General features: G+C 32.4%; 1 protein-coding gene and 1 pseudogene across 3 annotated transcripts; both read right to left on the minus strand.

The window, feature by feature from the left end:
- Positions 1 to 212: 212 nt before the first annotated feature.
- LOC124922713 (sucrose nonfermenting 4-like protein) lies at positions 213 to 9,419 on the minus strand. Of its 3 annotated transcripts, none has more exons than XM_047463428.1 (13): positions 9,291 to 9,419; positions 8,697 to 9,174; positions 8,510 to 8,597; positions 6,948 to 7,121; positions 4,358 to 4,492; positions 4,165 to 4,224; positions 3,729 to 3,818; positions 3,473 to 3,607; positions 3,052 to 3,199; positions 2,376 to 2,549; positions 1,739 to 1,802; positions 1,571 to 1,640; positions 213 to 843 (listed from the first exon to the last, which is right to left on the minus strand). In XM_047463428.1, the coding sequence occupies exons 2-13, from the start codon at positions 8,819 to 8,821 to the stop codon at positions 640 to 642; spliced, it is 1,467 nt and encodes a 488-aa protein (XP_047319384.1). In that variant the 5' UTR covers positions 8,822 to 9,174; positions 9,291 to 9,419; the 3' UTR covers positions 213 to 639. The 3 variants fall into 3 exon arrangements, with proteins under 3 accessions (XP_047319384.1, XP_047319385.1, XP_047319386.1); XM_047463429.1 differs by having other exon boundaries at positions 8,697 to 9,203; positions 9,291 to 9,306; XM_047463430.1 differs by having other exon boundaries at positions 3,052 to 3,196; positions 8,697 to 9,386.
- Positions 9,420 to 11,142: 1,723 nt separating this feature from the next.
- On the minus strand, positions 11,143 to 12,859 carry LOC124926253 (annotated as a pseudogene).
- Between the last annotated feature and the right edge of the window lie 899 nt (positions 12,860 to 13,758).

Here is a 13,758-nt window from a genome sequence, read left to right on the forward strand (position 1 = left end):
GAAAATAACAAAATCTTCAAGAGACATGTTTCGTAGAGATTTTAAAAATGTTATAAGGTCCATCACTTTAGAAAGCCACACGGATTTTGTTACTTTAGTTTCTGCAATAAAACCATCAAATAACAACACAAGAAATTGCAAAAATAATTACGTTTCCATTCCCACTTCTGGACCCCAAAAAATTACAGAAAGAAAAGAAAGAATGATAGGCAAAAACATAAATCATGCAAAAGAAGAATGTCTTCCCTTGTTTTCATTGAATGAAACTTTGTGCTTCTTTGAGACAATTTTCACCTGAAGATTTATAATATAAAAAGTACAGAAATGACCTCCAATTACTTCCACCAGTGGTAGCATTGAAATGGTTGCAGAACATTTAAACATGAGGGAAGGGGGGTTAAAAAGATAAAAACAGATATGGGTTAAAGTATCCCAACCTTCCACCTCTTCCCTTCTTTCTTCTGCCTAACAGATCAGGCCTAAAAAGCAGGAGGCAAAATTCAATTGATAAATAAGAAAATTTAATATTTAATAACACATCCTCGATAGGAGGGGGAAAACGCCGTCATCTTCTTCTCCTTCCTTCACAAGGTACACCAACAACAATAACAATGTTTTCAACACCCGTTGCTGCTCCAACTAGGCAAGTATAAATCTGAATACGTCGCTCAATGTTATGATACCTTCTACATGTTTACTTCCAGCCTCCACAACAATAAGCCTTCGAACGCCTGGTTTTGCCAACCGCTCCATCACATGATGAAGTGGATCAGAACGCAAACACATGTGACATCTTTGACTGCTGAAGCTAGGTGAAGATGAATCTTGGCTCAGCTGCAAGGCCTGTGTGTTCAACCGAAAGAAACATAAGGCCTTATAGTTAGATTAAGGATTATTTAAATAACCTTGTTTCATGTAAACTGTTGAAAATCAAGTTATTTAGAGCTTAGTTTGATCTGGGGTTATTTGAAATCAACACCTTGTTTGATGAAAAAGTCGATTATTTGGATTAAACTACTAAAATATCTTTGTATTCAATATTTAAATTAATAAAAAAAATAAAGTAAGGATAGTTTGGTATTTTTATTGACGATTGAAAGGATTTGATTGATGATGGGATAAGGGATTATTTTGAAAAATGTCCAAATAACCCAAGATCAAACAAGCTTCTATGGTTATTTGGGTAGGTATATATATATATTAAATAAAGGGTATTAGATAGATGATTTGAATGATGAGTTATTTGAAATTAATCTCAAATAACCCACATGAAACAAGGTCTAAATGACTTCATAGTAACACAACTTCACAAACCAATAAAAATCAATAAACTGTGTTTTAAGTAAAATTATATTGGTGATAAGATCCCTCACAATTTGAAAAAAGAAAACAGATATTTTCATTTGTAGTGTGCTTGGTTAGTGATTCAGATCACATCCTCAATTTAACAAACATGTACATTTTCATTTTGGTAATAAAAGTGTGTTGGGTTATGGGGTGATCTAATTCGGATACGCCAACATAACAAATGAGAAAATAGTTGAAAGTGAAAAAGGGGGCTATAACTTACTTGATTAACTGTCATCTCCTCGAGATTAATGTGGGTATACACTTTTTCTTTTGCCAAAGCTGTAATATCACTAGAAGAAGAAGACAAAAAGCATTCTTTTAATCATGGCATAGAAAATAGATATGTTCATACCACAAATATGGTGGATGAATATAAATACGATCTTACCTTCGACTATATATGTCCAACAATGAGTCATTGTCGTCAACAATTGGAATGGAACTAACTCCAGCTACAAAAAAGGTAAAAACAAGTGAGGAAATGGGAAGATATATATAGATATATAGATATATCTATATATATATAGATATATATATATATATATATATATATATATATATATAAATGTAAATATATATGAGGTTTTTCTTTTTAAATGTTCAAAATAATACCCAATGTTTATACAAGTTTTGAACACGTGGCATGACCGTTGTTTATTAATTCATAGCCAAAGTAATTGATAAAACAGGCAGGTCAACTAATGCAGTAAAAGAGTAGTTGAAGGAATTTTAGAGAATCCTTTAACTAAGTTCAACAATATATTTTTTATTTTTAGACCAAGTTTTTTTTCCTATGAAGGAGGCTAGGCTAGCACAACACCCAACCATCATGACCTCCCATTTCAATCAAAGTGCTTTCAGTGATAATCGAACAAGAGACCTCGGCCTCATAGTTCAAGTTCAACACAAATTATGAAAGTTCAATTTGAAGTAAAACCTGAACACGGAATAGTAAAATAAGGTTTGCTTAGATCTTGTTGGGAAGAAATCTTAGAAACTTCACAATCATCCACAATGAAGATTACCTTGAACTAACAAATCTAAAGCAGAACCAAGAGAAGCCGATGCTCTCAACATAGCTAATGGCCGTCCACACTGTTCTCCAATTTTTGGAACCCAAGTGCCCAAAGGAATTGTACCAACTGGTAACTGGAGTATAGGTAATAAAGCAGAAGAATGTCTGAAATACCTACAAATACCTGAAATTAGGAAACCCTTGATTAGTATAAAAAAACAAAAACAAAAATCCTGTCTCAAAAAAAGAAGAAAAACTTGAAGTCCTGTCTCAAAAAAGAATAAGAAAAACACAAGTCATGTTTCAAAATGAGAAGAAAAACAAAAATCCTGTCTCAAAAAAGAATAAGAAAAACACAAGTCCTGTCTCAAAACGAGAAGAAAAGTACAAGTCCTGTCTAAAAAAATAAAAATAAAAGTCATCAGAATAACTAGGCCTTGTAAGTTTGACATGGATTATTTGGAATAAACCAATATCCCAACATCACTTACTCCTTACATCAAATCATCAATTAAAATACCAAAATACACTTTAATTTATTCTGTATAACATTTGAAATATTAAGTCACTAACAATATTTTGGTCTTTTGATCCAAATCAACCACTTTTCCAACAATATTTACAAAAGAAAAATAGTTTATTTCAAAATAAATCCAGATCAAACAAACCCAAGATGATTCTCTTACATTTTAGGATTCCTGAAAGTGAGCTAAGATGTAATAGTTGGGGATTTGAGCCATCTCCGGAGGATGAATGAATAATAGGGACAGTAGATACTCCACTACGCATAATCTTTAAGGCAACATTCTTCAAATTCTCATCCGGACCAGCCTGCTAACCATGGAAAGTGCATTAAGAATCCGATTTTCTGAGAGTCTACATGAAAGAACCACGCTCAAGCGAGATAGAGCTAAAACAAGCATGTATGACATCAGCTTTTGTCATAGAAATTAGTGGCATCTAATCAGCTCTAGTTTCTAAAGGTGAACACTTTATGTGATTGCTTGTGTTTGTTTCAGTGAAAATCTGATCATCTATATTTGACCAAGTCAATTAAGGTTGGAAGCTTTTCGTTAACACAATTTCACTGGTAAATAAAATACTCACATGAATGAGTTGCCTTTCTAACGGTCTTCCACTGCCATCAACATGTCTGTTTGAGTACGATTTTGCTTCTTTCCATGAAGATATAGTGTATGTCTCAAGTTCCTCCTCAGACAGATTGGATTCATGCCTACCAAGCTGCAAAATAAATTTACCAAACAAAGATTTATTTTTACTTGCACCAGAATTTCTTAATCTAAAAAAAACTAAGACGAGGAAATGATGGGAAGGAGATTAAGAGTGTAAATTCCTGACACACCTCTTTTGTGATCAAAATAAAATCCAAGGCACTAAGAACTCCAACAAACTTTCCTTTATAAACATCCCAGAGAGGAGCCACTGAAATTCCCTGGTATAGAAATAAAAAGGAAAATACATAAGCCTTTCAACTTATCAAAACAAATGCATAAGAAGATATCCGTACATACTCCAATTGTGAGAACAATAAAAGCAGAGTACAATACAGAAATATAGAGAGATACATCAAGGAACCTTTTTTTCTATATTAACAAGGAAATACAAAACTGAGTAGAAAAATAAAGGCAAATATATGATAGCCTCCCTGTTACTAATCAAAATTAATGGCTTCAAACCAATATATACGAGGAAAATCCCATAACTTAAGAAACCTCAAGTGTTTATCAACTAAATTGGCACAATTTCCATATGTTCCAGCATCAATGTACCAAATTTACCTGTTCATGCAGGATATGAAAGGCTTGTTTAACGGGTAAATCAATATCAAGAGCAATCACCTGCAAATCAAGTCTATAGATATGAGAACAAGAAGGATTTATAGATTAACACGATAAGAAGTTCCAAGTTACTCGATCTAAGAAGAAGGTAAAGAAATGAAGGAAGGAAGGAAGGAAGGGACAGCAGCCAAACCTTGCCTGACTCAGGAAGCAATTCATAAGTGGTATGCGAAGACAAGAAATCAGATATTCGGAGGCGGGAGAATTCTAAATCAGCTTCTGAAATCCTAGGAATATTGTCATGAAATGAACCATCTGTAACCCTAACCTGCACATGTGCATATGAGGCAGATAAATTCATCGGTACAATCTCCAAAATACATAAATTATAGCCAGAAAATAGTTTCACTTATACTTCTCCTTTTCAAGTATATTATCTCCCATATTTTTATGATGTCTAAAAAAAGTAATTACTTTACAATAACAAGTATATATTGCCCACAATTTATTTATAGTTGACACAAAAAATACATTGAAATGACAAAATTTGAACTGCAAAACAAACACGCACAAAATTGACAAAAATTATATACAAAAATAAGTCAACAAATAGACTATGAACGACTTATCCGATTCCACGAAGTACCTTGATATACTCAAGTCGGAATTGTCTCATAAACATACACAAATAAGATAAGAATAATAACAAATAGAGACTCTAAACACATGGATTTGAGCCCGTGGTCAACAATTTCTAACAATTTTGTCTAATTGTACCATATACATATGAAAATTGAAAAGATTTCTAGATGCCCAAACAATTCATTGCTTCATTTACTAAATAAGGCTTTCTTCCATATTTTTTATAATGAAGGATGTCCAATCAGAGTATATCATTCTTCCATGTGAATATAAGGAAACTCATATAACTTCTTGTTTATTTAGAAACAATTCTCTAAGAGTAGACCTTTTAGTTTCCATTTTAACAGAAGATTATCCCCAAGCTATGCCAATTAAGGAATGATAATGTAAGATGAATTTGTCAAAGATCATTCTTTCAAGGATTTATTTTCTCAACAGAGTGGATCATAAAGGGGTGATAATGGTCGGTAAGAATTATAAGTAGAACAGAATGGACTAGATTAGTACGGTCCATTGTTTATTTAATATCTAAAGATCAATAGGTAACTCTACGATAGATTTCATAATTATTGTTGTCATTTTTTTATTCCCCGAAGGAGGCTAGCACGACAACCCACAACCATGACACCCTCTTAATCAAAGGTTCTTACAGGGAATCGAACCTGAGATCTTAGCCTCTTAGGTAAAGATTTTTTCCACTTGAGCTACCCTGGTGGGTTGTTGTGAAATTATAGTGTCCTCGTTTTTGGCATGTAATCAAGATGATGCATTGTTTAACTCATAAAATGTTAATTAGAAACACAAAAGTGGAAAATTTAGTCATATGTTTTTTATAATATATGAAACTAGCACACACCCCACAGTCATGCCCCCAGTTCAACTTAGGGTGTTCTTAGTGGGAATCGAACCTGAGACCCTTGGTCTCTTAAGCGTGACTCTTAGCGGATTAAAAATTTAGTCATATGTTACAACTAAAAGGGTGGAAGAAGTAGATATATAAATAGTTCATCGTGTATTATTACGTTACCAAGAATAAAGCTGTATTAGAACTTACAAAAGAAACGAGAATAACATATTTAGAAACGATGCAAGTAAAATCCATATCATCATTTCCAAAGCAAATATATATATATATATATATATATATATATATATAAGTAAGACTCTACATTTAAGTAATTTCCGGTCATAAAGAAATATGCAATCAATTTGCAATTTATTTTCCAAATGCAATGTGGTCCAGTAGTATGACTAGCATTATTTCCTGTATTTTATACACGTCATTCTACAAAAAAGAGTACATGATTCAAGTTAAACAATTTTAATGAATAATTTGACATGGCATTTCAGGATTGTATATGATGAGTAAAGAGATCTTCTATCTGTCAAATAAGCCAAGCCTCAGTATCCAAGTGTATAAATTCCATATAGAGAAAAAAAAAATGTCTTGCCGTTTTCTTGGTTGATACATAAACAGACATACAACTAGAAAACTAAGTACCGTATATTGTTTGTTTATGCTTTAGTGAAATTTGTATTTGCATATCTGACTTGTTGACAAGCTACTCTAAAGCTTCCAAAATCTATCATGTTAATTCCACAAGCACTTACTTCATACTTGAGTCAAAGCAACTGACCCTATAAGGATCTACATTAGACAACTACCATTCATGACTGAAAGGTGTTTAGGGAAATTCATCCATTTTGCTGATTGATCAAATCAGAATTCAACATTAGATATGCATAGCAGTTATCTGTCCTGTTTGGCATTTTCAACATTCTATTAGCACCTCTTAATACATAGATGGTGGCTATTGACAAACTCTCAAAATATAGGCCTAAGAATCACAAATTTTGGACATCGGATCATGGCATGCCACACATTTAAATTCTTTTATATAATATGTAATTTCAGTAATGTTAATGGAAAAAATATTTGTTCCCTTGACATAAAATACATGTCCCTGCTTAGGGAAACATAATCAACACGATCTTAGTATTTTCACTGTAGTTTTTAGTGGAGTTTTTCTTTAAAAAAATACTAGCATGTTTTTAAAATCAACAAGTGATGGGAAAGAAAAATGAATGCACAAAACCACCAAATTAATCAAACAAGAAATGAAAATTTTGCAGTTAGATACCAAACGCCGAAAGGCTTCATTATCCACATCCATGCTAGAACCAGAATTCATTTGATTGGTAGTAACATAATCAGAATCCCTAGCCAACAAGAGAGTGTTTACTGTCCCATAGTTCCCACTAGCATAAGGCTGCCGATCATCATAGCGCCATTCTCCATCAACAAAGAATTTATACTGTAGACAACAAAAACCCAAATTAAGTGTGGACACAATCTGAATCCAGATGAACAGAGGAAATAGGATATTGTAAGAACAGATGTGTAAAGAACAACTTCTTTTAATTCTAAGTTGAGACCCAAAATTCAAATAGCTGTGAACAAAGAAATCTCCAACTTTTGGATTAGCCAGTATAAGATAATGTGTATCAAAGACCATGTGGTACCTCATCTTTTCACGGTCCTCCAGTTCAATAGGTTAGCTATCACCCTGATAAAAAAAATATTCTTGGGCTTGACTACAACAAGAGGTTCTTTGATTCTGGGTATATTTCGAGATAATATTGTTTGATGAAAAGGTGGTTTATTTGGGTCAAATGACCAAAATATCCTTAGTATTTAGTATTTTAAAAAGAATAAATAAGGGTTTTTTTGTATTAAGTTGATTTGATGAAAAAAGGTGATTAATGATGGGATGTTGGTTGATTTGAATTTAATCCATATAAACCACATCAAACATGCCCCAATACTGTTAGAGAATAAATTACCCTCTAAGAACTCCTGCATACATGTGCAGTGAGATCAGCTTGTCAAAAGAGACACAAATTAGTGCCTCTTAATCTTTGCCATCATAAACAGATCAAGCAAGACATTACCTGACAAAGACCTGATTCAAACTCTTAGCCTGAACTAAAGTAATGAAGAAATTGTTTAACTTAGAATCCATTTTATCAGCCTCATAATCACCAGAAACCATGTGACGTCAAAGAACATCACTCCACAAATACAGCCCAAACATGTAATACATCAAAAGCAGCTCAAATGCAATAAGTCGAACATCAGATAAATGAATAAAATTGTAAGAATTAATATCTTCAGCTCAAGACCAACAGTAACAATTGAGGTTGACATATACATATCAAACCAAGGACACATGTGAGAAGAAAAGAATACAATTGACACCAATAGGCTTAGGGATAGTCACTTCATGGTACAACTACAGACCGAGACTATTTGGAACTGAGTAAGAATCACCTAAAGTCAAGTTCAATTTTCATATGACGAGTACTTTAATTTCAATTTTGAGAAACAGCAACTACATATACAGAAAGACTGTATATTAAGAGATTTGATTAAAAATTAGGGAAATGGATGATTTCAAATAAGCTAATTCTATCTCATTGGTTAACTTACCTAGATACAAAACTTAATGAAAGATCAGATGAGCTCTTAGGGGTTGATTGGTTTGGTTTATTTTGGATTCTCCAAATAATCTCTAACCCATAACATTATATAATCCAAAATCCCAAAATCAAAAAAACTCTCAAATAATCTTAAAACAAAGAACAAACTGTATTGAAGAATGGCATGCCTGAATGGAATTGAAGAAAGCTAGAATAAACAGACCTCGTGATAACCAGGAGCCAAGTTGCAAATTGTCTGAAACACTGACGGACACCCTTCAGCTGGAATCATCTGGTAGTGGCCCGACCACCTTAAACAAAAGCGATTTCAGTAATTTAGAATCTATTCGTATCGCATAAAACTTCCTGTAAATGGTATCTATATCAAAGGATAAAATCATTTGACTCACCCGGTAAATGAACCGCAAAGGGACACGTTCTTTCCACCATAAGGCCATACAAATCGGATTGGGACTATAGGTATCCCAACTCCTCTTCCAGTTTCTCGTGCATAGTCCATTCTCAAAGGTAACATTCACTGTAAAATTTTCTCTCTATAGTTTTAGAACTAAACTAATTCCAAAAGCCTCTAGAAACCAACTAATACTTTATAATTCAATACACCATTGACCGATTTCTCATATCTAAAATAGAATTCACCAACTTCTAGATTAATCTCCAACAGTTCATAACAGCTCCAACTGTAAAAGAAAACAGCTAACCGATGCCTCTAATTGATCAACGACACAATACCCGAGTGATGAAAATCACTGAATAGAATGAACAATCTTTAAAATAAAACCCAACTCAATGGATTTCACGCGACCAATAGAATAAAGCCAAAAACGCGATCTTGTCATCCAGAAGCGCTTCCCGTCCGTTGAAACCCTAGAAAACGGACCTCAGGTCAAATGATGCTGGTTAAATGACGACAGAATAATGGAGATTAAGAAGTTGAAGGGCATGAAGAAGCACGATAATGTTTAAGGTCCTGAAAAGCAAACCTATTACAAATGTAGCAGAAGTGGTCGACAAATTTAAGGGTTTTGGGCAGAGGTTCGTACTCTTTATCTTTCGCTCGTCCTCTACTTTGAACGCCACCGTCAGCTGGTGCAAAAAGAATGAAAATTTGGATTAAAAAAAATTCGACAAAATCATAAATTAGCTCTTAAACAATTTTTATACATGTTTTTTTTAAATGAAGTTTGTTTGATTTAAATGGTTGTTTATGAAATAATTTGTTTTTCTTTTTATAAAAAGATGAATTATTTTGATTAATAATAACTAATATTTATATTTAATTCATATTTAAAAATGTTAATAAGAATAAATAAAAATATTTTAATGTATTTTACGTGATAAATAATCTTAAATATACCCTTTTTGAATTGTTTTGTATATGGTTTTCAATTATTATAATTTAGTATTAGATGGTTTTCCGAAGATATCACAACTAGGTATGTTCATTTAAATCGAATATCCGACCGAATTCGAAAAATCGAAGTTAAATTTTGTTTTTTGTTTTCGAATCGAATTTTACACCAATTCGAATTCAAATATAGTTTTCGAATTGAATTGGAATTTAAACTCGAAAACCAAACCTAAAACCGAATTTATTTTAATTATTTATTTTATTATATATAATTAAATAATTACATATTTTATTATATATTAAATTAGGTCAATTCCTAAAATTTGTTAATATTGAAGATAAAAAAAATTTAGATGTGCAATTATTATAATAAAGAGTACAATTGTGTAGGGTGTTAAATATTTGATTTGAACCAAGTATTTGACCGAAATAGAATAAACCGAATTCGAATTTTAATATTCGGTTCGTTTTTTGAATTAACTTACAAAAAAAAAAAAAAAAGTTGAAAAGAACCCAAATTGAAAAATTCGAATATCTTAATAAATGAACCGATGATCACCTCCAATCATAACTCTGTTAGATAATATTTACACCTTCTTAATTTTCAGTCCTCCCCCCATTTTTTTTTATGGTACTTCACCATGTGATTGCTATGTTTTTATCCGTTGAACTTTTTAGAATGGAATTTTAGTGGGTTGTGACTAGAGATGATAAAAGGTGGTCGGATATGTGGAGGAAGATGGGATTACTCCAACTTATTTATCTAAGGAATGACAATTGACATCTAATATGGGCTTCCAAAACATTGTTTTTGAATATAATTCACATGTGATAAATTTATGTTGCACTTGGCAAATTCAAAAGCTTATCTAAAATATTCAGCTTTGTCTCAAAATAGAGTGAATTTTATTTTTACTTTTGCCAAAAAAGGTAGAAATAATTTTGGTCATACTATTGCAAAATCTTGAAAAGAATTCACTTTTGAATTACAAATTAGGTTTGTAATCTCAACTATTAGGATATCACAATTCTGATTTGATATGAATGAAATATAACTTTGGAGATTGAAGAAAAATATCTTTGACAAAAACTTGCCCTTTTTTGCTGCCCAAAATGCAGCCAAGATTTGACTCTTGATGTATTGCTTTGTATTGATGATCAAACAAAAGAAGTATAACATGAAAGAAAATAAAAAGGTCAAACAAATGTACATTTGGCAAAGCAAATTACTCTATTTATATTATCAATACTCAAAGAAATGACAAGAATCAACTTACATCAATCTAAAAAAATATATAAATATGAATCATGGTGCAGGGGCAACAACTGCAGCAAGAGATGCAGACTATAAACCAATAAGAAGTCCATGAAACCACTCTACTCTACTCACTGTCTTTGCCACACGAGGCTGGAGAAACATGCTTTTTCAGAATATGCTCAGATAATTGACAAGCTGATATATATATATCTTCATGGATGCCCAAATCAGATCATTCAAACTCCATATGAGGTCGAGATGTCTTATTTCGAGCAGAAACCGCAATCAATAGATCATCATCCGTCTGTTTCGTTTGTGTCTCTGATCTCTTTGTTCTCAATCAACGAGACTTTTTCGCTCAAATTCCTAGAGTCTTGCTGCTTGAAGTAAGCATTACGATGATCAAGTGCTTCATAATAATTCATAGCAAAGCTTTCAGTCCAAACTTTGTTAAATTCAACACGGCATCGAGTCCACTCCTCTTGTTTCTGCTTCAAGCGTGTTAATAGAACTGGCAAAGCAAGATGTGCATTCTTCTTCAATACATCCATGAAATCAAGACCATGGACGCCATATATTCGTTCAACGCACCTTTGATCCAGAGCTGTAAAATGCTCTTCCACGCCAAAAGGACAATCTGCTGTAATGGCATTGCCATTGATTTTCTCTAAAAGATCTTCAACAAGCAAAATTGTGGAATTCACAGACACCAGTAACAGATCCATTTCAAACCTATCATCTTCACATCGAAACAAGATTTCTTCATACGGATTTTGGCACATGTCCTTGGAAGAGTAATCATCACTACTTCCTGAAGAAACAGAAACCCAATGATCATTTAATACTTCATTACCAATTTGTGTCCTATAACTACACAAAGGAATTGGGTAATCCTTAGGCAGAAGACGGTAGCTTGGAGTGATACTCTCACAGTTGGAGAGATCTAGCTCATGAATGGGCTTTCCTATATACTTATCATTGTTGGACAAGTATATCTTTTGGCCGGTTACATCTTTATTGTCAGATTGATCCCTTTCTCTATTTTCAACATTTCTACCATTGTCCTTATCATCTGGTTCACCATCCTGATCTATATCTCTATCACAGTGAGCTAGGAACTCATTAAAGCCATCTATAAGGTCAGGATGTGCACCAAGTAAATCACTAACCAGATTTTTCAACTCGGATTGTGTGATTACTCCTCTACTATATGTGTAAAGGAACTTCAAAAAGTCCTGGTAACCATCAGTAGGACATAATCTATCTTTGATCTTTTCACACAAGGCAAACTCTTTGCTGTAAATGCTTTTCAATTCATTCATCTGATCAGAAGACGACGATGAACCCTTGCCAGTTCCATAATTATCTGCGTGTTCTCTCCTCCTAGGTTGATTTGCGTAAGAAGTTTCACCTTGCTCAAAATGTGTGTCAGCATAATGATCCCACAAGCCACTTTCCTCCCTTTTCTTCTTTAATCTTTCACTGCGCCTTCCCTGCTCAAAATGTTGATTGACAATATGCAGAAGACTGGGCATCCTGTCAACGTGCATATGGTTCATAGTGGGAATTGGTAAGCTTCCATCCTCACGGTGGGAAATAGAATTATTACTACCAGAAGAACCAAAGGGAAGAGTGTCTGCTTCTAATTCAACAAGCGTATTCATCGGCACTGGTTCGTCCTCGGGCGGGAGAGTGATTTGATATCCTCTGGGCAAGAATGTATTAAACCCTAGAATTAGGTCGCGATGTCCTGTAAACAAATCTTTGACTCTAGCTATAACTGCAGTTATGTTACTTCTCTGAGTCTTGAATTCGGTAATGACATCAAGAAACTGTTCATATATTGCTTTATTATCTTGAAATACGAACTCGACATCCCTGAGATATAAAATTCCATCATATGTTGTTCGATTCTCTGAGTATTCGTCTCTGGACCTCTTCATCGCGGGGATGTCTTCTTCCTTGGAATGCTGATCGGGAGGATGAAGCTTCTTCTTCTTGATTTGGAGAATACAGAATTTGATCCTTCAGATCTAAAATTATCGTTTATCGTCTCTATCGATTAAGAACCCTAGCAGATTTGAAAGAAGAGGATGATAGTATATTATAGACGGATCTGTTTGGTTTACGAGTTTATATAGATAGGGGATGAAAATCTCCCTCTAAAATCCCAAATAGATCCATCGAAGCTTGAATAAAATCAAATAGGAAATAATCTTATTATAGTTTCTTATTTGTTTAGGAAATAATCCTAGTATAACTTCTTATTTGTTTAGGAAATAATCCTAGTATAATTTCTTATTTGTTTATAATTAGTTATTTTAAAAAAAAAGTATAATAAAAATCCTCGAATAAAATCAAATAGTTATAGTTTCTTATTTGTTTAGGAAATAATCCTAATATAACTTCTTATTTGTTTAGGAAATAATCCTAGTATAATTTCTTATTTGTTTATAATTAATTATTTAAAAAAAAAAAAAGTAAAATAAAGATCCTCTAATAAAATCAAATAGTTATAGTTTCTTATTTGTTTAGGAAATAATCCTATTATAGTTTCTTATTTGTTTAGGAAATAATCCTATTATAATTTTTTATTTGTTTATAGTTAATTATTTAAAAAAAAAAGTAAAAATAAAAAATTATTTCAACTTATGAATTTGTAAAACTAGCTAATCGTATATACAATTAAAATGAGTTAATTTTTTAAAAAAAAATTAAATTTATTAATTAGATATTTATTTTTTCTTTCTCCTTATTTTTTTATTAATTAATTAATCAATTTACTTTTTTTTATTTATTTCTTTTTTATATGTATTTGATATTTAATTAATTTAATTTCCTT

Source organism: Impatiens glandulifera, chromosome 1 (genome assembly GCF_907164915.1).
Source record: "Impatiens glandulifera chromosome 1, dImpGla2.1, whole genome shotgun sequence".
Taxonomy (NCBI): domain Eukaryota; kingdom Viridiplantae; phylum Streptophyta; class Magnoliopsida; order Ericales; family Balsaminaceae; genus Impatiens; species Impatiens glandulifera.

Coding starts and splice junctions, on each gene's coding strand:
- LOC124922713 (XM_047463428.1), bottom strand. CDS start 8,821: ATGTTACCTTTGAGAATGGACTATGCACGAGAAACTGGAAGAGGAGTT. Junction 3,200..3,472: donor TAGAAAGGCAACTCATTCAT/GTGAGTATTTTA, acceptor TTCCATGGTTAG/CAGGCTGGTCCGGATGAGAA. Junction 2,550..3,051: donor ACTTTCAGGAATCCTAAAAT/GTAAGAGAATCA, acceptor TCCTAATTTCAG/GTATTTGTAGGTATTTCAGA.